Genomic DNA, 24,387 nt, shown 5'->3' with positions numbered 1-24,387 from the left:
GGAAGACAGAAAAAAAGCCAGTTGGAGTCCAGGACTCACCGTTCTCAAAATGAAGGGGGGAACATATCTTCACTGGGCCGCCGTGAGGATGTGTTCCCCCCCCCTGTAATTTGGCCTAGGAATGAGGGAACCTCTTCAAATTTGCCACACTACCTGAACAGACCCCCAGGAAGTCAGAAAAAGAGGCAGTTGGAATCCAGGACTCATCGTTCTAAAAAATGGGGGGGGGGGGACATATCCAAAAGAAGGAAAACAAAATTATCTATTTGTTTAATTTATTTATTTAGTATCCAATATTGTAAAGTTATCAGTGCACAAATCATTTATTTGCATATACACCATTTTAAATGAGGGGAGGGGGGAACATATTCTCACGGGGCACCCCGTGAGGATGTGTTCCCCCCCTTCTAATTTGGCCTAGGAATGAGGGAATCTGTTCAAATTTGCCACACAACCTGAACAGACCCCCAGGAAGACAGAAAAAATGCCAGTCGATGTCCAGGACTCACACACACACACACACACACACACACACACACACACACACACACACACACACACACACACACACACACACACACACACACACACACACACACACACACACACACACACACACACATATACACACATAAATATTTTATTTTTCACTAAAGAGGGGTTCGGTGAATGCACATATGAAACTGGTGGGGCTCGGTACCTCCAACAAGGTTAACAACCACTGCACTAATCCATCCATCCATTCATTTTCTGAACAGCTTAATCCAATAGCAGGTCACACGTAAGGGGCTTTCACACCACAGGACACTACTCAGAAATGTCCCCATTTACCCTGGTAGTTTGTGTAGTTCTTGTTCACAAACACGCAACAAAGGTTCCGGTTCTGGAAGGTTCCACCAGGGTCTTCCTGAGTACAGGGTCTTTGTTTAACTTCCTGGATCAGTTGAGGGGACATGCTGTGGCCGTGCTGTACTAACAAACGCTGCTTGGTTTCTTCAACTTGGGGGTGAGTTGTTTTGGGTGTGGGTTGTTCTCATTACAAATATGCACAATTGTAAAACATTTTTTTTTTCATGGGTGAAGCCACAGGGTAAAGAAAGTCGGTTAAGAAAACCAACTCCCTAAATCTTTTCCAAAAGAAATGATGGTACATTCTTAATGTGTGTCGTGCTAGTATTCCACTTAGGCATTTGATTATCATAATTTGTTTTCTATGTGTGCGTTTAGTTAGTCTTTTTAACTTAATTTTCTGAGGAAATGAAAGCTGAATTCGGCAATATGATTTAAAAATCCAAGTTGATAAACAATTCAACAGAATCTAGAGAAACATTTTATTTCACTTATACTAAAAACAATTAAAAACATGTACAATTGTAAACTAAATATTGTTTACAAGAGATGAATGATTTTAAATGCTGTAATTAGTAGGGTGGATGGTATGTCACCTTTGCTTTTAAGAAAGTGTTTTTAAATTGCTTTAAAAATAAAAAGCGGTATTCATTAAATGTTGCTTGAAATTAAATCAGATATTTATATGTACAGTACTTGTAAAAAATTGACATCCTATTCTCAATTTTTTTCATAGTTCATGAATTAAAAAAAAATCCATAATCAAGAAAAGCCACTCAAATCCCTGCTACCTTGACTCCGAAAAGTATATTATTTTTTGTATCCACTTGTGATGAGTCTTGAAAAATTTGAAAATCGGTTGCGAGACACTGCAGGTTTGCATCATTCACTGGGATGCCAACTTGAGATTCAAGGTCGATGATCATAATCACTGATCATCCTTTTGATGTGGGACAGCTTGGACCTGAGATACTTGCACCGCTTCCTATTGATCAGGTAATCAGGGGACTGAAGGAAAGGAATGAAAAAACAAAAGTGAAACAATATCAAATTACAAACAAAAAAACTGAAACAATATCATATTACAAACAAAAAAAAAAACTATGGCATTTTTAATGACTTACTTTCTTTAAGTTTTTTAGTCTGGTGTACTGCTCCATGGCATCCTGAAAATGAAAAGAAAAAAAAAAGAATTTAAATAACAAAAAATAATTAAAGGTTTGACCATCATACAATCATGTGCACGATGAAATTGCCAATTCACTATGGTTCCGTATATTAGCAAGGAATAACCAACATAATTTTCTTCATACACAGGTACTGTAGCCATATTTATATTTATATTGTGCAGCAGCTGCATTTATGGGTGTATTATTTTATTATCTATGTTGTGCAATCAAGCTGCCTTTTTCAGCAGCTAAGGAGAGCGTAAAAATAATTAGATCTGACATTTACCAGCTTGTACCTTTCACACAGCAATGCTGAATTTTTAAATTCGCAAATGTACTTCTAATATTTAGGATAAATTCATTTCCTAATATATTATTTATTTATTCTTGAGTTAATAAGGCCTCAAAATTTTGATCTTCTGAAGTGACAAAGGAATTGACTACACCCAGCCCTCTTCCAAGTCAACTGTCCATATAAATTTGAGAAACATACTGAGGCTGTTTCTTGCCATGAGTCGATATTTTACTGACTTTATCTCACCACAGAATGTAAGGCCCATGTTTCTGCTTTTTAATAGTAATTATCATTGGACACAGACAACGGCATCCAATTTTCTTTTTCAAAACATGTCCACTGTGGAGTGTGGCTGGGTGCGTCACAGCAACGCCAGAGAGACAACATTCAACATTCTACATTCTGTTTTTGTACTTCCCCTCACTCGCGTCCTAACTTTTTACTTTACGATTGGGAGTCGACTATCTTTATCTTTGTAAGCTGCAAACCATCAATCCTTGCCAGTTTCGACCACGTCACTGCTTGCAATTCAGCGGGGCTCCGTGACTATTTGTCTACTGTCGTTCACCGGACATGCAAGTATGGCTTCGGATAAACGAGTTTTTACGGCTCTGTGCACCAATTGCACCCTTCTTCTAGAGAGGCTGTCGCTGCTAGAGGGACGTGTCCGTGAGAACAGAACAACCCGATAACCATAGATGTGGCGGACACAAATGCGGGCTGGCCCGGTTAGCATTAAGCGGCTTGCTTACAGCGATGAACCTGTAAAGAACCATAGCCGTCCCAATCCACCTTGGTCATAGATGACTCCATTAACCGCAACTACTTCCACTTCCTTAGACCTTTGTCCGTTGGGGCACCGCTGAGGATTTGACAGTCAGTTTTCTCCATTCCTCTCTGTTCTCCGCTCGTATGTTTTTAGGCCTGTCCAATCCTTTATGTTGTCCTCCCATCTCTTTTTCTGTCTCCCTCTCTTTCTGCCTCCGTTCACTGTGCCTTGCAGGATCGCCTTGTCAAGTCCTGTTGATCTTGTGACATGGCCGTACCATTCCAGTTTCCGCCTTTTGACTGTCGTTAGTAGGTCGACGTATGGTCCGATTGCACTCTTTACACATGATTTTACCTCTTCGTTTGTGATGTGGTCTTTGTAAGATATTCCAAAGAGTCTTCTGTAGCATCGCATTTCCAGTGCCTTGATTCGCTTTTCAGTGTCTGCTGTTAGGGTCCAGGATTCACAAGCATATAGAAAGATTGAGATTACTAGGGAGCGCATTAATCTGATCTTCGAGCTGGTAGAGATATTTTTGTTGTTCCAGATGGTCTTCAGCTTGGTCATTGCATTTGTTGTTTGGGCAATCCTGGCAAGTCTGTGGCTGTCTCTTCTAATCGGTGGATCAGGTCGACTAGTTCTTGTTCGTCGCCGGCAAGACCATCAATATCATCTGCAAAGCGGAGATTGGTGATCTTTCTGCCTCCAATGCTCACTGAGCCTTCATGTTGTTCAAGGGCCTCTGTCATTATTCTTTCAAGGAAGATGTTGAAGAGCATGGGCGATGGCAAGCAACCTTGACGCACTCCTATTGTTGTCCTAAACCACTCTCCTATGTTGTTTTGTAGGTATACCGCACTTGCGGCTGTCTTGTACAAGTTCTCAAAGACTGCAATTATATTCTCATTGATGTTATAGAGTTTCATGGTTGCCCAAAGCTCTTCATGCCACACGCGGTCGAATGCCTTCTTAAAGTCGATGAATACGTGGTAGAGATCCTGTTGGTGTTGCTGGTACTTTTCGCACAGTATCCGAAGATTGAATATTTGTTCTGTGGTGCTGCGACCTGGTCTGAATCCTGTTCTTCTGCTATTATCTTTTCGGCTTGGGGCATTAGTCTTCTTAATATAACTTTTAGCATTACCTTACTGGGATGGCTGATGAGGCTGATAGTGCGGTAGTTTTGGCAGAGCTGGACGTTGCCTTTTTTGAGAAGGGTGATAATAAGTGATTGTGTCCAGGATGTTGGCCACTCGCCTGTTGTCCAGATTTTGTTGCAGATAAATAAAAGTGCATCTATGATCGGGTCACCCCCCCGTCTTGATCAGTTCCGCTGTGATGTTATCCACGCCTGGTGATTTTCCTGTTTTTAGTGACTGTACTGCTGTAACTATTTCTTCTCGCAGTATAGGGTCCTTGTGATTGTTTGTTGCTGCAGGGGCAGTAAGGACTTTTGGGTTGCCTTTTATTTTATGTGTGTATAGTTCGGAGCAGTATTCTGTCCATCTCTTTCTCACTTGTGCTTCTTCGGTTAAGCAATTCCCTTTGGAGTCTTGTATTATTGTGGTCCTTGATTGCTTTGTGGAGGTGAGGTCTTTGATTGTCTGGAAGGCCTTTTTACTGTTGTTTTTGAGTAGGCTGTCTTCAATATATTTGCACTGGTCTCCAATCCACGCTTCTCCAGTTTGATTTATTTCTTTTTTAACTCGTAGGTTGGTCTTTCTGTATTGGGCCAGGCCCTCTGTTGTGTTCTTTTTCCATCTCAGCTCTCTGCGTTTATCACATAGCTCCAATATTTCGTCAGTTATCCATGGTTTCTTCTTCGGGCGGTGTTTTCCGATAATGTCACTAGCTGTTTCAGTGATGGCTGAGGTAAAGGAGTGTGTTAAAGATTCTACATCTACATCTTCATTCAATGCTAGTAGTGGTGGAAATTTTCCTCCGATGTTGGCCTTGAGGGGTTCACGGCTCTTCACTTCCGGGTTGTTCTGACAGATCGTCGCTCTTCGGACACAAAGTATGGCAGCGGACCAAGAGGTATGTACGGCTTCGTGGACCAACTGCACCCTTCTCTTAGAGAGGTTGTCTCTGCTAGAGGGACGTGTCCGCCAGTTAGAGCAGAATAGTGCGATAACAGTAGTTGCGGCGGACACAGACGCGGGCTGTAGTCAGCCCGCTAGCCCGGTTAGCATTAGCCCCAAGCGGCTTGCTAATCGCGTTGAGCCAGGTAAGACGCATAGCCGTCCAAAGTCATCTCGGTCTACTGGCCCTCGCACTTTGGTCATAGGCGACTCCATTACCCGAAACATTACGCTTAAAAATCCAGCCACGGTAATGTGTATTCCTGGGGGCAGAGCACCCGACATAGAAGCTAATCTTAGGGAGCTGACTCGCAATAGGCCTAGTCAACAGCGTAGTTCCACCAACACTACCTACTCGGACAGTGATACACGTCGGCTCCAATGATGTTAGGATGAGACAATCACAGATCACAAAGAAAAACATAGCGAGGACTTGTGATCTTGCCAAAAAGATGAGTCGGCATCGAGTATTTGTCTCTGGCCCTCTGCCTGGGAGAGGCAGTGATGAGAGGTTTAGTAGATTAGTCTCCCTTAATCGATGGATGGCTGGGTTCTGTAAAAAGCAGGGACTGTATTTTATAGATAACTGGTCATCCTTCTGGGGCCGCCCCGACCTGCTGAGGAAGGACGGCCTTCACCCTAACCGTAAAGGCGCCTTCACTCTTTCTAGGAATATAGATAACTGTTTGAGCCACTCATGACAGGTCACTCTAGAGCAGGCCAGGGCACAGGTGATTAGACCACCTGTGAGGATGGGTTTGGAGTCTGTTAAGTTAAAGTTAACTAGCGCTAGGCTAGACTTTCAGCATACACATAGCTCCTCGTGTAGACTAGAGCCCGACAGTTTAAATAGTGCTGCATTACACATAAACACACTTTCTACTGGGGTAGTAGACAAATCCAATCACTCCGTCCTGACCGGTCTTGCTGATGAAACGGTGCCTGTTTTAGATAACTTCACATGTGTAACAAATATTCATCATCAAATTCCCACGGTCGTTTCATCCCACCGCCCTAATAAACTTTTGAGAGGTGATATTAGGCCTAGAGAACACAATTTTACTCGCATCCCGTTTAAAAATCCTTCGATAGATACGCACCCTGATCAACCGATTACACTTAAATTCGGTTTTATGAATATTAGATCACTTCATACGAAAGCAGTTCTCGTTAATGACCTTATCACGGAATATAATCTAAACGTTTTTGGTCTTTGCGAGACCCGGTTAAAACCTAATGAACTGCTGCCACTTAACGAGGCCTCGCCTCCAAATTTTGTGAGCTCGCATGTGGCACGTCCTCGAAAAAAGGGTGGGGGTGTCGCCCTCATCTCAAATTCTGAGTTTAGATTTAGGCCTCGCTCAATTCACGTATTTAAAACATTTGAAGTCCTCATTGTGCGATCCACTGCGTTACCGTCATTCTATCTTGTTGTTATTTACCGCCCACCCGGGGCTTACCCTGGCTTCCTGGATGAATTTTCACAACTTGTGGCTGATCTAGTGACAAATGCAGATTATATAGTTATCATGGGTGATTTCAACATCGTAAATATAATATTAGCTTTCAATGCTACGCGGATGACACCCAATTATATATGCCGTTATCGATGACAGATCCGCCGGACTGTTGTAGTCTCGAGGCGTGCCTTGCGGAGATCAAGCAATGGATGTCTCTCAACTTCCTTCGTCTTAACCCAGATAAAACTGAGATGTTGATAATTGGTCCTACTCGTTATCAACACTTATTTAAGGAAACCACTATAACTATAGATAACCGTACTATCACTCAGAGTGATACGGTAACTAATCTCGGGGTAATATTTGACCAAACGCTCTCCTTTCAAAAGCACATTAAGAATATAACCAGGATTGCGTTTTTTCACCTTCGTAATATTGCTAAGATTCGTCCTATCCTCTTGACCGGGGATGCAGAAACTATTATACATGTGTTCGTCACGTCGCGCCTGGACTGCTGTAATGTATTATTCTCTGGTCTTCCTAAGTCCAGTATCAAAAGTCTACAGTTAGTGCAAAATGCCGCTGCGAGGCTGCTCTCATGGTCAAGAAAATTTGATCACATTACCCCTATATTAGCCAAATTACATTGGCTCCCGGTCCATTTAAGATGTGACTTCAAGGTTCTTCTACTAACCTATAAATCACTGCATGGCTTAGCGCCTTCATATCTTGTCGACCTAGTCGTTCCTTATGTTCCGTCTCGTAACCTTCGTTCGCAAAACGCTAGTCTTTTAGTTATACCGAGGGCCAAGAAAATGTCTGCAGGGTCTAGAGCATTCTCTATTCGGGCTCCAGAGCTTTGGAATGCCCTACCAATGGATATTAGAACTACTGCCTCAGTAGAAACATTTAAGACATTTAAAGACACATTTCTATGAGATGGCCTTTAACTAACTTGTAGTGGCCGATTTGGCCGGAGTTAGTTTTGTTCTCTCTGCCCACCCCCTCCCGGCTGGGGAGGGGGTTAGGTGGCTCAAAAGCTGATAGCGGCTAGCTGGATTCTCGGGGACCAATTCAAGATGAAGAAACTGCAGCTCAACCCCCTTGAAGACACTGCCAGGACAATCGAGGGCATCTCCGACATCCATTTTTTCATTCATTTTCATATTATGTATTACTTGTGCCCTCTCTGCATCCATTACAACCTGGTGATCCTGAAAGGGGGATCCTTCTATCTGTGGTCCCTTCTCAAGGTTTCTCATTTTCCCCTGGCAGGGTTTTTTTGAGTTTTTCCTTGCCCTTTTGGGAGCTTAAGATCAGGGGATGCTTTGAGAATAATTGTCAATTTTGGCTATGTGAAGCCCTTTGAGACTGTTTGTGATTTAGGGCTATACAAATAAACTTGACTTGACTTGACTTGAAGGATTCCAAAATGGTAGGATCTTTCAGCTTTTCTAGGTTGAATTATAGTCTGGTGCCCCCAGCTTTCTGCTCCTGGGAATGTTCTTGTCCTTGCGATGTTTACACTAGATTTGAAGCGTTGTTGGATCGTGATATAGTCAATTTGGCTTTGGTAAAGTCCTCCTGGGCTGAGCCAGGTCATTCTTCTTGATTTCTTGTGTGGCCCCAGAGTGTTCATGATTTTAAGTTCATTCAAGCTGGCAAATTCAAGAAGCCGCAGCCCTCTGTCGTTTGAGATGTCATTACAGTAGGGTCCACATGTACTTTTCCAGTCGTTGAAGGCATCCTTTCCTATCTTTCCATTCCAGTCACCCTGCACGACTAATATGTCTTTTTTTGGTGTTTCGTCAATTACTTTTTGTAGTTGATGGTAAAAATCTTCGACTTCTTCATCTGGGTGGTCTGTTGTTGGTGCATACGCTTGTATTATGGTGAGGTTGAAAGGCAGTGATTTCAATCGTATGGTTATGATCCGGCTGTTGATGGGTCGGCATGCAACTACTGCCCCTGTGACCTCTTTGTTAACAAGGAACCCTACTCCATGTTCATGGCGGTCTTCTCTGCCACTAAAATAGAGTTTATGATTCTCTGGTGTGGTTCTTTCTCCAAAATTCTTGTAGCGCACTTCGCATAGACCTAAGATGTTCCATCTGTATCGTTTCATTTCATGGTCCAGTTGTTCCAACTTCCCAATACCCCTGAGGGTCCGCACATTCCATGTGCCAATGATGATGTTGTTCCTGGCACGGGTGCTCTTATTTGATCCATCAGTAGCATATTTTCCACTCCCGCCCTGACAGCCCTCGACAGAAGAGGCGCTCCTTTTTAACCCGGGCGACGACCGAGCCGGTATGGAATTTTAATTTTTAACCGCAACATCACACTTAAAAGTCCAGGCACAGTAATGTGTGTTCCTGAAGCCAGAGCACCTGACATTGAAGCTAACCTTAGGGAGCTGACTCGCAAAAGGCCTAGTCAACAGCAAAGCACCGACAACACTTGTTATTCAAATATAGTGATACACGTCGGCTCCATTGATACTAGGATAGGCAATCAGAGATCACAAAGAAACATAGCGAGGGCTTGCAGTCTCGCCAGAAAGATGAGTTGGCATCGAGTAATTATCTCTGGCCCCTTGCCTGCAAGAGGCAATGATGAGAGGTTTAGCAGATTATTCTTGCTTAATCGGTAGATGACTGGTTTCTGCGAAATTTAAGGATTGTAGTATGTCGATAACTGGTCCTCTTTCTGGGGCTGCCCAGACCTGCTGAGGATGGGCAGCCTTCACCCTAACCATGAAGGCGCCATCACTCTTTCTAGAAACATAGAACATTGAGCTGTTCATGACAGTCCACAGTAGAGCAAGCAGGGTCACAGGTGGCTTGGCCACCTGTTAGAATGGTTTGGAGTCTGTAAAGGTAAAGTTAACTAGTGCTAGGCTAGAGTCGCATAATGCACATAGCTGTTTGTGTAAACTAGAGTGTCATGATTTGCCACACTTTCTGCCGAGGTAGTAGACAAGTCTAGTCACTCCTCCCTGACTGGTCTCATTGATGATATGGTGCTTCCTCCCAATAACGCATGTGCTGAAAATTAACTATCAAATTTCTACGATTGTCTCCTCCCGTTGCGTTAATTATATAATAATAATAATGGATCGGTTTTATATAGTGCTTTTCTAAATACTCAAAGCCGCTTTACATAGAAAATTCACACACACACACACGCACGCACGCACGCACGCACGCACGCACGCACGCACGCACGCACGCACGCACGCGCACACACACACACACACACACACACACACACACACACACACACACACAAAGAGTTAGGGGTTATATGCAGAGTTGAAGAAGTGGGTCTTGAGATGGTGTTCGAAGGAGTGCAGGGAGTTTGCATTACGGATGGTCAGGGGGAGAGAGTTCCAGAGAGTGGGGGCAGCAATGGCAAAGGCTCTATCCCCAATGGTCCGGTATTTGGTCGAGGTAAAGGGGGTAAGCAAGTTGGTGTCAGCAGAGCGGAGTCGGCGGGTGGGGGTATAGCGGTGCAGGAGTTCAGATAGGTAGGTGGGGCCAAGGTTGTTTTGGGCCTTATATGTGGTGACAAGAATCTTGAAAGAAATGCGCTGTTTTATGGGGAGCCAGTGAAGATGATGGAGGACAGGGGTGATGTGCTGTCTGCTGGGTGAGCGGGTGAGCAGTCGGGCAGCGGAGTTTTGAACATATTGCAGTTTGTGAAGGACAGTTGAGGGGAGACCGTACAGGATGCTGTTGCAGTAATCCAGTCTGGAGGTAATAAATGCATGAACTAATGTCTCTGCTGCAGGGGTGGAAAGAAAGGGACGTAGGCGTGCAATGTTACGTAGATGGAATAAGGATGTTTTGGTGACGTGGTTGATATGTGGTTTGAAGGAGAGTGTGGGATCCATATAAAGTCCAAGATTTCTGATAGAGGGGAGATAGTGACAGAGTGGCCGTCAATGCAGAGTGTGAAGTTGTGGTAGGTGGGGAGTCTGGTTTTAGGACCGAAGATGATGAATTCTGTTTTGTTACTGTTTAGTTTGAGAAAGTTTTGAGTTATCCAGTCTTTAATGTCTGTGAGGCAGCGAGTGAGGGTGGAGAGAATGGCAGGGGAGATAGTTTTGGTGGAGACGTAGAGTTGAGTATCATCAGCGTAACAGTGGAAATTGAAACCATGGCAGAGGATGATGTGTCCAATGGGAAGCATGTACAGAGTGAAAAGAATGGGGCCCAGAACTGATCCTTGAGGGACTCCGTGTGCAACAGGGGGGGTGTAGGATTTGTGTTGGTCAATGGTGATGTAGTGAAATCTGTCAGACAGGTAGAATTTGAACCAGGAGAGGGCAGTGTTGGTGATGCCGATGGATTCTAGGCGGTTGAGAAGAATGGCATGGTTTACTGTGTCGAAGGAAGCACTGAGGTCAAGGAGGAGAAGGATAGTGAGAGAACCAGAGTCAGAGGAAAGCAGTGGCTCGTTAGTGACTTTAAGTAGGGCCGTTTCAGTGCTGTGGTGTGTACGGAAACCAGATTGGAATGGTTCATACAGGTTAGTTGAAAGGAGGTGGGTCTTGAGTTGAGATGTGACGGCTCTTTCCAGTAGTTTTGATAGAAATGTGAGATTAGAGATGGGTCTGTAGTTGTTGGGGTGTCAAGGCCAGGTTTTTTGAGGAGAGGAGTGATGGCTGCACGCTTAAGGGGTGTGGGGACTGTGCCAGAGGTGAGGGAGGAATTGATGAGTGAGGCAATGGGGGTGAGGCAGTCTTTACCTAATTGGGATGGCATGGGGTCCAGGGGGGAGTTAGAGGATTTCATGGTGGAGAGTATTTGGGAGAGGTCAGCAGAAGTTATGGGGGAAAAAGTTGATAGCCGGGGGACGGATGATGAAAAGAATGTCGGTTCAGGTTGTGGGGTACTAGAGGGGGAGGATAAGAGCTGGTGCTAGATGTTTTCTATTTTTGAGTTGAAAAAGAGTGTTGCATTTCTCTGGGGTGAATGATGATGAAGTATTGTCGTGAGGTTTGAGGAGTTTGTTTATGGTCGAAAACAGGGAACGTGGGTTTGAAGAACCAGAGTGGATGATACCAGAGTAGTAAGATGAGCGGGCTTTGTTGAGGGCTGATTTGTAGTAATGCATAAGGTATTTGTAGGCGAGGGCATGGACTGTGAGACCGGTTTTCTTGCATAGTCGTTCTAGCTGTCTAAGTTGTTTCTTAAGTTTATGGAGTTCCGGGTTGAGCCAGGGTGCGGAGTGAGTTTTGGTTTTCAGAGGAGGCACTGTTTTGAAGGAGGTAGACATAATATTGTTTTAGGAGTTGACAAGGTCCGTGGGCGTTGGGTTTTCCGCGGGGTGGGTGGGGGAGGGGGGGGGGAAGGGGTTTTTGATATGCAGGTTGAGAGAGTGTCTAAGCAGATGGACTTAAGGTTGCGAAAGATGATTGTGCGGTTTTGTTTAGGTTCGAGGGTGGGGGTGTCAATGTCAAATAAGATAGCGAGGTGGTCAGATATGGTGAGGTCGAAGCTAGAAATGTTGTGGATGTGGAGGCCAGTGCTGCAGACCAGGTCGAGGGTGTGTCCATGCTTGTGGGTAGGGAAAGTAATGTGTTGAGTGAAGCCGGAGCAGTTGAGGAAATCCAGGAAGTCCCTAGAACAGTGGTTCTTAACCTGGGTTCGGTGAGTCGGCTTCAGGGGTTTGGCAGAGCTGGTATGTCATTGCCCCGCCCCCGCTCCGCCCTGTTGAAGAGGGCGATTTTCAGGGGCTTTTGTTTTAAGGCTGTTGGAGAGGTGATTGCGAATGTCAGGAGGTTGAAAAGGTTCGGAAAGGATGAGTTCTGATGATGTGGGTTGGTGTGATGACGTAAGGAGGAAGTGTGGAAGGTGGTGTGGAAGCTGTTGTGTGAGCTGCGGTCAGTCCAAATTGTTGAAATACAGTTTTCAGTATTTGAGGTGTAAATGAATTCCGCAGTGGATGTAGGGGGATCGGCGTAGAAGGGCAAGCTCTCGGAGTGTGCTAACCAACTCCCTGGAAGGAGGAAGTGCGGGAACGAGTCGGCGAAGCTCGGCGGGCGTGTAATGGAGTAGTACCATGACGGACGTGGGGAAGTGGCGGATCCTGGAGATGAGTGGGAGCGTTAGCTGCAGCCGAAAGCCAGATGGTGAGTAGTGAGAGCGGCAATGACGTCGCCGGGCAAAGTCCTGGGGGCAGGAAGCCGCGGCAGCGCCGGCCGGCGATGCAGGGCCACCAAGGAGCCCACCACGTCCAGGTCGCGTCGATGGCTCCCACGCCAAGCCACACGGCACCAACAAGTCCAGCCAGCACACAGCAGACACAGATCACGCCGAGGTTCTTGAAACTGTAACCTCGGTATTTCGGCGGGTAATCCGGATTGAGACCGAGGTAGAAATCTGACGAAGTCGGAGCAGCGAGAAGCGGCAGCCAGGTGCGCCCGAGTCCTCACGCATGCTCAGTCAATAATCATTTCAAATGTAATGTGGGACTTGGACAACGCATTCTCACTCAAATTTTATCTAAAAATTCTCCCATGGGTAAGAAATCTCATCAACCTTTTAGATTCAAAGTCAGTTTTATTAATATTAGATCACTCTCCACGAAAGCGCTACTAGTTAATGACCTCATAAGAGACCATAATCTTAATGTGATTAGTCTTTGTGAGACCTGGTTAAAACCTAATAAATTGCTGCGGGTTAATGAGGCCTCGCCTCCAAACTTTGCGAGCTTTCATGTTGCGCGTCCTCGTAAGAGTGGGGGTGTAGCCCTCATTTCCGATTCTGATCTCAGATTTATCAGAAATCAGAAATCAGAAAACCTTTATTGTCATTCTACATAGTACAATGAAATTGGAGACCTCCATCCAGTGCATGAGGTAGACACAAGTAACATAGTCAAGTAATCGACTAGTAGAAAAGTAGATGAAATAATCAGAAACAGTAGTGCGGACAAAGTGCAGTAATAGTGCAGGAGGAAAGTGTCATCAGTGTCGGCTGGAGTTGAGGGCGGCTATGGCTTGGGGAAAGAAACTGTTTCTGAGTCTGTTTGTCCTGGTCTTCATTTGCCTGTAGCGTCTTCCAGAGGGCAACAGGTCAAACAGGGCGGAGCCAGGGTGGGAGCTGTCCGCTGAGATGGCCTTAGCCCTGCTGAGGCAGCGGGTAGTGTAGATGTCCGTAAGGGAGGAGAGAGGGCGGCCGATGATCCTCTGGGCTGCCTTCACCACTCTCTGCAGCTTCTCCCTGTCAGCGGCGGTGGAGCTGCCGAACCATACTACGATGCAGTAGGTCAGTAGACTCTCGATGGAAGATCGGTAGAAGGTCAGCAACAGGTCGGTGTTGAGGTTGTACCTCCTGAGGACTCTCAGGAAGTGTAACCGCTGCTGAGCCTTCTTGACGATGGTGGTGATGTTCTCTGACCAGGAGATCCGGTCAGAGATGTGGACGCCCAGGTACTTGGTGCTGTGGACCCTCTCCACCTGCTCGCCGTTGATGAAGAGGGGAGTTGGCTCAGGGCTGTGTCTTCTGAAGTCTATGATGAGCTCGTTGGTCTTCTTGGTGTTCAGAGCGAGATTGTTCTCAGAGCACCAGTCGACCAGCTCCAGGACCTCCTCTCTGTAGGCTACCTCATCGCCATTGGAGATGAGACCGACCACAGTGGTATCGTCGGCGAACTTGACAATCCGGTTGTGGTTGTGAGCCGGTCTGCAATCATGAGTGTAGAGGCAGAAGAGGAGGGGGCTCAACACACAGCCCTGTGGGGAGCCGATGCTCAGCGTACGGGTGGAGGAGAGGCGGGAGCCAACTCTCACAGCCTGGAGTCGGTTGGTCAGAAAGTCATTAATCCAGGCACATGTGAGAGAGGGGAGTCCGAGAGTGTCCAGCTTTGTGGTGAGTCTGTCCGGGAGGATGGTGTTGAATGCCGAACTGTAATCCACAAAGAGCATCCGGACATAGCTCTGCTGCTGCTCCAGGTGGTTCACCGCACAATGGAGGGCTACGGCGATGGCGTCTTCTGTGGATCTGTTGGTCCGGTATGCAAACTGGTGGGGGTCGAGGTGTGGGGGAAGATAATCCTTGATGTGCTGAAGAACCAGCCTCTCAAAGCACTTCATGATCACCGGAGTGAGGGCCACTGGTCGGTAATCATTCAGGCTAGAGATGGCCGACTTCTTCGGCACTGGGATGATGGTTGAGGTTTTCAGGCAGGGCGGGACGGTTGCTAGGGCCAGGGAGCGGTTGAAGATCGTGGTGAAGGTGGGGGCGAGCTCCTCAGCGCATGCCCTCAGCACCTTGCCGGGGACCCCATCCGGGCCTGTGGCCTTTCTGGGATTCACTGTAAGGAGCACCTTTCTGACCTTGTGCTCCTGAACAGTGAGTGGAGTGATGTCAGAGCTGGGTGGGGGAGGGGGCAGGGCAGGGACAGGGGAGTGCTGCTGGGATGTTCCAAACCGAGCAAAGAAGCTGTTTAGCTCCTCTGCCAGCTGTGCGCCTTGGTCTTCGACTTGAGCGGCACTGCCCCTGAAGTTGGTGATCTCCTGGATGCCCTGCCACACCTTGCGGCCATTGTTGCTGGACAGGTGGGACTCGATGCGTTGTCTGTGGTCCGCTTTCGCCCGTTTGACTCCTCTCCTCAGCTCAGCTCTGGCAGCGCTGTACAGAGCTCTGTCTCCTGACCTGAAGGCGGTGTCGCGGGCTCTGAGGAGAGAGCGGACCTGGCTGCACATCCAGGGTTTCTGGTTAGGGAAGACCCGGATGGTTTTGGTCACAGTCACATTGCTGGCGCAGAACTGGATGTAGCCCAGAACTGTGTCTGTGTGTGTCCCCAGCTCCTGGTGGTCGAACAGGTCCCAGTCTGTCCGTTGAAAACAGTCTTTGAGTTTGTGGAGTGCATCCTCAGGCCAGGAGGTGATGGTCCTTAAGGTGGGTCTGAGTTTGCGTCTGAGGGGGGTGTAGGCAGGGAAGAGCAGGAGGGACAGATGGTCTGATTGCCCGAGGTGGGGGAGGGGGATAGCTCTGTATGCATGTTTGATGTTGGTGTAGACATGGTCCAGGGTGTTCTCACCCCGTGAAGCACACTTTACGTGCTGGTGGAAATTCGGCAGTACAGTCTTTAAGTTGGCCTTGTTAAAATCCCCCGCTACAATGTGGAAGCCATCAGGGTGAGCCCGTTGTTGTTCACTCACAGCTCTCAGCAGGAGAGAGAGTGCCGTGCTTACGTCAGCGTCGGGTGGAATGTAAACAGCAATGACGATAACAACAGCTAGCTCCCTCGGGAGGAAAAAAGGCCGGCACCTGACTGCCATGTACTCAAGGTCCGGACAGCAGTGGCTGCCTACGATGGTCGCATTGTTGCACCAGTTTTCGTGCACATACATACAAAGCCCCCCACCTCTGCGTTTACCGGAGTCCAATGTTCTGTCCGCGCGTAGCAGGGAGCGGCTTGCTAGCTGCATGCTAGCATCGGGGATATCCGGGCGCAGCCAGGTTTCGGTTATAATAATCACACAACAGTCCCGGACGTAGTGGTTTCCCGTGAGCTGTAGATCCAGGTCATCCATTTTATGCAGCAGGGATCTGGCGTTGGAGAGAAACAGGCTCGGGAGAGGCGGCTTGTGCGGTTGTTTACGTAGCCTTAGCATTAGGCCAGACCGACGGCCTCGCTTTTGCTTCCTCTCTCTTCTTCGCCTGCGTCGCCTCCCAGGCCCGACAACAATCCACGGAGACCCCGGCGGTCTCGCAATCTCGTCTGGGATGTTGTGCTTGCGGTGAAAGTCACTTGAAATAGGTATCCGTGCTTGGTGTCCAATGTCCGTGAGCGAGTGGAAAGTGTACTTGGGATTCCCAGTACAGAGTGTGCCAAAGAGTGAAAATAAAAAAAATATAGGCAAGGAAAAAAGAGCACTGGCGTGGAGAGCCGTAAGCCGCTGCGTCCGTGCGCGCCGCCATCTTGGATACGGTTTATATATTTATATATTTTATTTATATTTAGCCCTCACTTAAAGAAGGCATTTAAAACTTTTGAAGTTCTCGTCATCCGATCCACAGCCTTACTGTCGTTTTATCTTGTAGTTATCGACCGTCCACCCAGCGCTAACTCTGGCTTTTTAGACGAATTTTCAGAATTCATGGCTGACTTGGTGACCCACACAGATAATATATAATTATTACTAATTATTATCAATTATTAATAATGACTCCGTAGTACACGGATGAAACTCGCACACAAACAATTACTTAGGAAGCATGAGCGCAAATGCCATGTAAATAAAATTTGAGGTCTTCCGTCAGGCATGGTGTGACAGTCTGCTGAAATACAAAGAATCGCTCGTTTTAGTAATTTTAGTTATTTCTCTTGAATTATCGGTCTCATATAAAACAACCCTAAATACTTATTTTATACTTTGTCTAAGCTAAAGCAACAGCAGCCGACCTCCGACTGCTCCCCTCACTCAGCCGACAATTTCATGAAATTTTTTACTGCAGAGACAGTTCCAAAACCCCAGTCAAGACCTACGATTACCGAAGTTAATATAAATACGGCTGGTCATGTGACAACTCTTTCCCATTTTCAAAATGTGTCTCTTGAAAGTCTTACAAAACTGGTTAGTGCAGCAAAACAGACCCACTTTCTGGCAAACTATTTCAGATTCTAGGACCTTTCTTAAATATAATTAATTTGTCAATCTCCTCTGGAAGTGTGCAAACAGCCTCTAAGCTATTATTCAACCACTAATTAAGCGACCAAACCTTGACCCGGACTGTCTCAGTAATTATAAGCCAGTTTCAAATCCCCTGTGCATTGCAAAAATTCTTGAAAAAGTCATATCACAACAACTTAATGATTATATCGTTGCTAACAATTGATTTGAACCTTTTCTGTCTGGCTGACCACTCTACTGAGACAACCCTTGCTAAAGTGACTAATGATCTCCTCTTAGCTATGGACTCCAACACTTCGTACAACACTGATGAGCTCCTCTTAGCTATTGACTCCAACACTTCATCAGTATTCTTCTTACTCGATCTCAGTGCTGCCTTTGACACTGTCGATCAAAAAATATTATTAGAAACATACGTTGGTATTTTGGGGTCAGCACTGTCTTGGTTTAGTTCTTATCTCTCAGCGAGGACCCACCGTGTCAACATGAGCTTAATAATGTTACATTTGGTGTCCCCCAGGCATTGGTACTTGGACCTATACTGTTTAGTATTGACATGCTTCCGCTTAGGGACATTATACGTAAACATAACATTAGTTTTCGTTGTTATGAGGTATGTCTTGTTGAGATTAAACAATGGGTGTCTCTTTCCTACTTCTTAACCCAGATAAAACCGAGATGTTGAAAATTAGCCCTGCTCGTCATCAACACCTATTTAAGGACACCACTGTAAATCTTGATAAATGTACTATTATCCAAAGTGATTCTGGAAGGAATGTCTGTGTTATATTTGACTAAACTCTCTCCTTTCAAAAACACATTAAGAACATAACTAGAACTGTATTTTTTTCACCTCCGCAATATTGCTCAGATCCGTCCGATTCAGTGATAGAAAAACTATTATACATACGTTTCTTACGCCTTGATTATTGTAATGTTTTGTTTTGTGGTACTCCTATGTCTAGTACTAAAAGTTTACAGTCAGTAAAAACAAATTTCTATGCTATAGCCTTTAATTAACCCAGTGGTTCTGAACCTGGGTTCGATCGAACCCTAGAGCTGAGAACGGGCCTGACGTAACATTCAGAGTTATTCAAATAACTATTGCATAAATAACACGTTTATAAAACCATCTGTGTCACTCCAATTCATTAAATCCATCGATCGTCCTTTATGTCAACATAAATGCGCGACGCTGACGGAGGTTGCACTTCAAAATATTCCACAGGCCCATATAACGATATATAAATTATATATCAAATAACTATTATATAAGCAATAATGTTATCAAACCATCTGTGTCACTCCAAATCATTAAATCCATCGATTGTCCTTTATGTCAACAATGCCGGCCGGGTGCGCGCAGCTGACGGCGCTTGCACTTCAAAATATTCCAAACGCCCATATAACGATATATAAATTACATATCAAATAACTATTATATAAGCAATAATATTGTTAAACCATCTGTGTCACTCCGAACCATTAAATCCATGGATCAAATTCCTCGTCCTTTGTCAACAATGTGCCCTGACGTCAGCCTCGTCGTTATTCCACAGATTTAGTATATAACTATATTGTAGCGTTAACAAAGTACAAGGAAAGACGTGGATTTGGTAAACGGCTCTTTATTTAACAAAACAAACTTCCAGGCGTGTGGCGGCGTGGACTTCCATACCCGGAGGTGGCAGTTCCAGCCACGGAGGTGGAAGAGAGCTCCATAGAATAGGACCGGGCGTGCGTAAAAGCCATGTCTGAGCCCCATCCACCGTCCCCGGACAGCCACGGGGCCGAGCGCCGGCCCCGGACTTCCATCCACGGAGGTGAAAGAAAGCTCCGTAGAGTAGGACCGGGCGTGCGTAAAAGCCATGTCCGAGCCCCATCCACTGTCCCTGGACAGCCACCCGGCCGAGCGCCGGCCCCCGACTTCCATCCACGGAGGTGAAAGAGAGCTCCGTAAAGTAGGACCGGGCGTGTGTAAAAGCCATAATAGTTTTTCAAACCTTCTGTGTCACTCCAAATCATTAAATCCTTCAAACTCTTCGTCCTCCGTGTCACTTACAAACAAAGCCGCTAATGATGCCGGTAGTACGTGGGGCCCTTCGTCATCCCGTGATCGAATCTTTGTCCTTTATGTAAACAACCGCCGCGCCGCGCCGCGCCGCTGACAATCAAATGACAATAATCCCTTGCTACATCGTTCGTTCGTTTATCGCGGTTTTACCTTTTTTTTTATTTTGAAAATTTGCGAAAAAATTCACATATAAGTCGCTCCTCAGTATAAATCGCCCCCCCACCCAAACTATGAAAAAACCCGCGACTTATAGTCTGAAAAATACGGTATGTAATTATATGGTTTAATACACACTTATTGATACACAAACAATGTATGTTAAAGGGTGACATTACTTCACGGATTTTCACATTTTGCGGGGTTGTCTTGGTACCAATTATCCGCAATAAATGAGAGATTACCGTATTGTATTGTATTGTATTGTATTGTATTGTATTGTATTGTATTGTATTGTATTGTATTGTATTGTATTGCATTGTATTGTATTGTATTGTATTGTATTGTATTGTATTGTACTGTACTGTACTGTACTGTATTGTATTGTTTTAAACATGTTATGCCAGCTGTCATCTTCTATTTGTCTAGAAATATTGTAATTCTAATACAAATTAAAGATAAAAAGAAAGTGGCTGTATAAAGTACATTTTTTCAAAGATGATAGCTGACATAATCCATGTAAAATTAGAGCATGGTCCAGATAAAATTAGCCCAGAAGCCAAACTTTGAGATGGGCTGGAGTAGCCTTACCAGAAACTGAGGGCTGCCATCTGGATGTTTGTCCAGTTCTCGATCCAAATGAGCAAGTTTCTGGTTTATATTGTCCAGCTCAACTTGAATTCTTTTGTACTCATGGTAATCCTGCTCAAATTCATGTTTGTAGTTCAGACGCTCCTCCTCATCCACAATAGAAGGAAACAGTCTACAGAGGGAAGGAAGTTATATGCACATATTTTTAGTACAAGGAAAGTATGCTCCAGAAATACCAGAAATAGGCCGCCTGCAATCAGTATAATGACTGAAGTTCTGAAAGAAGCCTTCAGTCATATTAATAGAAAAAAAAAAAATCCAAATATTGTCCTTGTACTAACTTGCTAAAGTTCTCCTCAAAGTCATCTCCTGAATCTGGACCAGTGTCATAGTCGTTCAATCTGGGCTTTAGGCCATCCATGGTGCTAGAGATATCGAAATTCCTGCAAAGAAAATTCACATGTATATTTGGCTTTTCCATCCCATTAAGAGATAGATGATTGTACTTGGGTGTCCAAACTATGGCCCCATTGTGGCAGAAGAGAGGAACACGTCTTTATTCCATGACTGTCTGCCAACAACGATGGCTTGAGACAATTCGCCAAAGAAACAAAGAGACATGACATCACAAAGGACAAACATCATCCCACCACTAACTGTAGGCCTGCTGGGTGAGAGGCCTGGTACTGAGGTCTGCCACACAGCGCCCCCCACAGGAAGGGTAACCGCCAGTCTTGTGACAGAGGTGTCTTCCTCCTGTCCGTAGCCGGGAAGCTCTTGGTTCGAGTTCTGCTCAACCATCTCCTGCAACACCTAGAACAAGGACACCTCCCAGAAAGCGAGTACGGCTTCCGTGCCAGTCGTGGGACAGCGGACATGATATTTGCTGCGCACTAACTCCAGGAAAAATGACAAGAGCAACACTGCGACCTCTACATGACTTTTGTCGACTTAACATAGGCCTTTGATACAGTCAGCAGGGACGGCTTATGGAAGATCGTGGAGAATTTTGGCTGTAACTTCGGTCTCACATTTATTACCAAAAAGACTGAAGTAGTGTACCAGCCTGCCCCAGGAAAGCAGTACCAGGAGCCTCATAGGCCCAAAGTCAAAGGGCAGAAGCGACAGGCAGTGGACAACTTCACCTATTGAGGCAGTACCCTCTCACGAGCGGTGAACATCGACGTTGAGGTCAACAACAGGATCCCTAAGGCCAGCGCTGCTTTCGGGAGACTCCGTGAGAACGTCTGGGAGCGAAGGGGACTCGGTCGGTCCACCATGACAACCAGAGGTGCAGGGATTCTGACTTTTCATCTACATATTCCAATGAGGTAAAGCCAAAAGCCTATAAATATGATGCCCGAATGCGGAGCAGGCGCTTCTTCCTAGTCAGGGCGTTAGCCGTGACGCTGCCCGGAGTAAAAGAACGAAGATGGATTTTTCATTCTTTTTGAGATTGAACCAAAATCTACGAAGAAGAATTTCTGTCATGCTGTCATGTGTCGTCCGGATCACTTCCTGTTTTATTGTGTACTTTTCCTCTCGTTCCAGTCGGTGTGTCCTTCCCCTGTGCGTCCGGTCACCTGAACCCCTGATTCCCAAGTGTGTGCACCTGCGTCAATGACCAACTGTCTTCACCTGTGTTCCCCTCCTGTGTCCATATAACCCGCGTCTTTCCCCGTGTCCAGTGCCAGTGCGTCTTGCCTTGTGAAAGAACACTAGCGATCACGAAATCCTCGAGTACCGCCTAGAAGCCTTGTTTGATCACCCATGGTAACTTGGTTACATCGCTATCTTGTTATAGTATTTCCCTCGGTTCGAGGCGCTTTGATTTCCCCTTTTTTCTCTCTCGGTTCGAGGCGCTTTGATTTCCTTTTTTCCCTCATATTGAGGCGTTTTTTGTTACTACTACCAGTGGAGGCAATAAACACATCTTTTGACATTGGAATCTCTGCATTCGAGTCCTCTCCCTGCTCCGCGTCTGACAATTTCCAGAGTCTTCGAATTGGACTTGGTCAAATTTTAAGCTTCGAGGAAGGGCAGAGGAGACAGCCGCTCCGGGCAGAAAGGCGAAGTCGCCAATTTTACTTTTTAGGCTACGCTCCTCACGGCCGGAACCTTTCCTATTTTTTAAACATAATTCGGATTTTGGAACAAAGGAGAGCTGATCACTCGACTTGTTCAACCAAATAATGTCACGTCTCGTCCCCAACTGCTCCACTATGTGTCTGTTGTCTTGGTTTCTGTCTGTGTGCTCGGCCCTCCCCTCCTGTGTGCCCATGATCAGTGTTATTATTCCCACCTGCCTCTCGTTACCTGTCATGTATATAAGTCCTGTCTGCCCCTCACTCCCTGTCGGATCATTGGTTGTGGTTATTCGGTGTTGGATTTATGTTATGTGTTAACGTCATGATGTCTGTTTGGTTCCAGTTGCTGTCATTGGTAATGTCACCCTGTCATTTTGTTTCACGTCTTTTCGGTCAGTCTTGTTGTTAGGTTTTGTTAGGTCATGTCAGTTGCCGAGTCTGTTAGTTTGCCTTTTTTGAGTTCACCAATAAACCCTGGTCCAAGCTGCACTTGGTCGTCCTGCTCCATGCTCCACCCGACCGTGACAAATAGGTTTTTAGACCTTTAGTCTCCTCTTTTGTTCTGAGTCTTGTTTTCTTTGTTTTTTTTCGACTTGTAATTCTTTTGCTTGCTTATTCATTAAATCTCTTCTTAAGCCTTAATTCGGTTATCGATTATTTAGTAGTAACTATGTTGAGCATGGTTTTATATGCAGTAATTACAACTTTAAAATGTTTTTATTCCCCTATCGTAGTCATTCTTTAAAGCCGTTCAATTCTTTTTAAAGTGAAGACAGCTTTAATCCTTAACATCAGGAATTGTCAGATCTGGTTCGAAGTAGTTATCTTGAGCTCAGCTAAGGCGAGGGCGCTCTAGTAAATTAACGAATCCTTGAGGTCTTAACAAAGACATCTAAAAATATCCGTAACATAACAACAGCTTCAAACAGAAAAAAGGGGAGCCATCAATACGACGCGGTCATTTCGAAGTCTTGCCTCGAATTGAGTTACTCGGCTCGAGCTTCGGGTGACTTGAGAGGGATTGGCGTCGTAAAGAAATTAGATTGATTCTGGTAGAGTCAATTTAACTCGGGTGGTTAGATTACGGACGAATCCCCTTACCCCGGCTGGTCCAAACCCGTTAACGGGAAGCCGGTGCCACCGTAATAAAAGAGGTGCGTTTGACATGCACTAATACTGACCAGGATAATTTACTAAAATTTACTATAATTTGTCATCCCTCGCTATATCACAGTTCACCTTTCACGGCCTCGCTGCTTCACGTATTTTTTTCACTGTACATTGTGTTATGGCTTCAGATGAAAAAGACACTGCAGAGCGGAGTCAGGCCGCAGAGCTGCACTATATAGTATGTACTTTGTATTGATGATTAAAAGTATTATATTACTGTAGTTATCTGGAAGAAAGTGTTTACTTCTCTTTGTTAAACAAATGTTTGGACCCGAAAGCAAGTTTTATACTTTGGTTTCAATGTTATACCTGTATAATACTACTATAATACTACTTGGATTTCACCTATCAAGGGTTCTTTTCGGAACGAAACCCCAGCGAAAAACAAGGGATTACTGTATACACTTCTGTTACGTCCAATTCAGTCTGTTAATGTTAACCATTTAAACGAACGTTAACAGGTGTGATGCTCAGCTGAATAATTTAAATAATGACCTTGAAATTTACCCGTTCTATTTTCACCTTTATCTCTGTAAATCTTATGTCGAAGAAGAAATCTGAGGCTGCTGTTCTTAAAATGAGCTACACAATTTTTTGTAATAAATCAATCATCCATCCATCCATTTTCTGTACCGCTTTGTCCCCACAGTGGTCGCGAGCATGCTGGAGCCTATCCCAGGCATCATTGAGCAGTAGGCGGGGGACACCCTGAACCGGTTGCCAGCCAATTGCAGGGCACACAGAGACAAACAACCATCCGCACTCGCACGCACACCTAGGGGCAATTGGGAGTGCTCAATCAGCCTATCAAGCATGTTTTTGAGATGTGGGAGGAAACCGGAGTGCCCGGAGAAAACCCACGCGGGCACGGGGAGAACATGCAAATTCCACACGGAGGCCCGCACCCTACTAACTGTGAGGCGGACGTGCTAATCAGTGTGCCACCGAGCCGCTGATGAATGCAGTGTTGAATTTAATCATATTCAACAGTATAACATATTTGACCACTTAATTTACATATTTTTCCAAGTTTAA

At 45.4% G+C, this 24,387-nt stretch overlaps 1 protein-coding gene across 4 annotated transcripts in view; it reads right to left on the bottom strand.

Moving 5' to 3' along the window:
- Positions 1-1,317: 1,317 nt before the first annotated feature.
- oclnb (occludin b) overlaps positions 1,318-24,387 on the bottom strand; it is a 56,581-nt gene continuing 33,511 nt past the window's right edge. For 3 of the 4 annotated variants that reach the window (XM_049762366.2, XM_049762369.2, XM_049762367.2), the window contains 4 exons: positions 20,437-20,538; positions 20,096-20,267; positions 1,974-2,015; positions 1,318-1,857 (listed from right to left, as the gene is read on the bottom strand). In XM_049762366.2, coding sequence (XP_049618323.1) covers positions 1,759-1,857; positions 1,974-2,015; positions 20,096-20,267; positions 20,437-20,538 — 415 coding nt within the window. In that variant the 3' untranslated portion in view covers positions 1,318-1,758. The remainder of the gene's footprint in view (positions 1,858-1,973; positions 2,016-20,095; positions 20,268-20,436; positions 20,539-24,387) is intronic. The other variant, XM_049762370.1, reaches the window with a different exon arrangement.

Source organism: Syngnathus scovelli, chromosome 3 (assembly GCF_024217435.2).
Source record: "Syngnathus scovelli strain Florida chromosome 3, RoL_Ssco_1.2, whole genome shotgun sequence".
In the NCBI taxonomy this organism is placed as follows: Eukaryota; Metazoa; Chordata; class Actinopteri; order Syngnathiformes; family Syngnathidae; genus Syngnathus; species Syngnathus scovelli.
The sequence above is the reverse complement of the archived record's forward strand: the minus strand, read 5'-3'. Positions and strand labels throughout refer to the sequence as shown.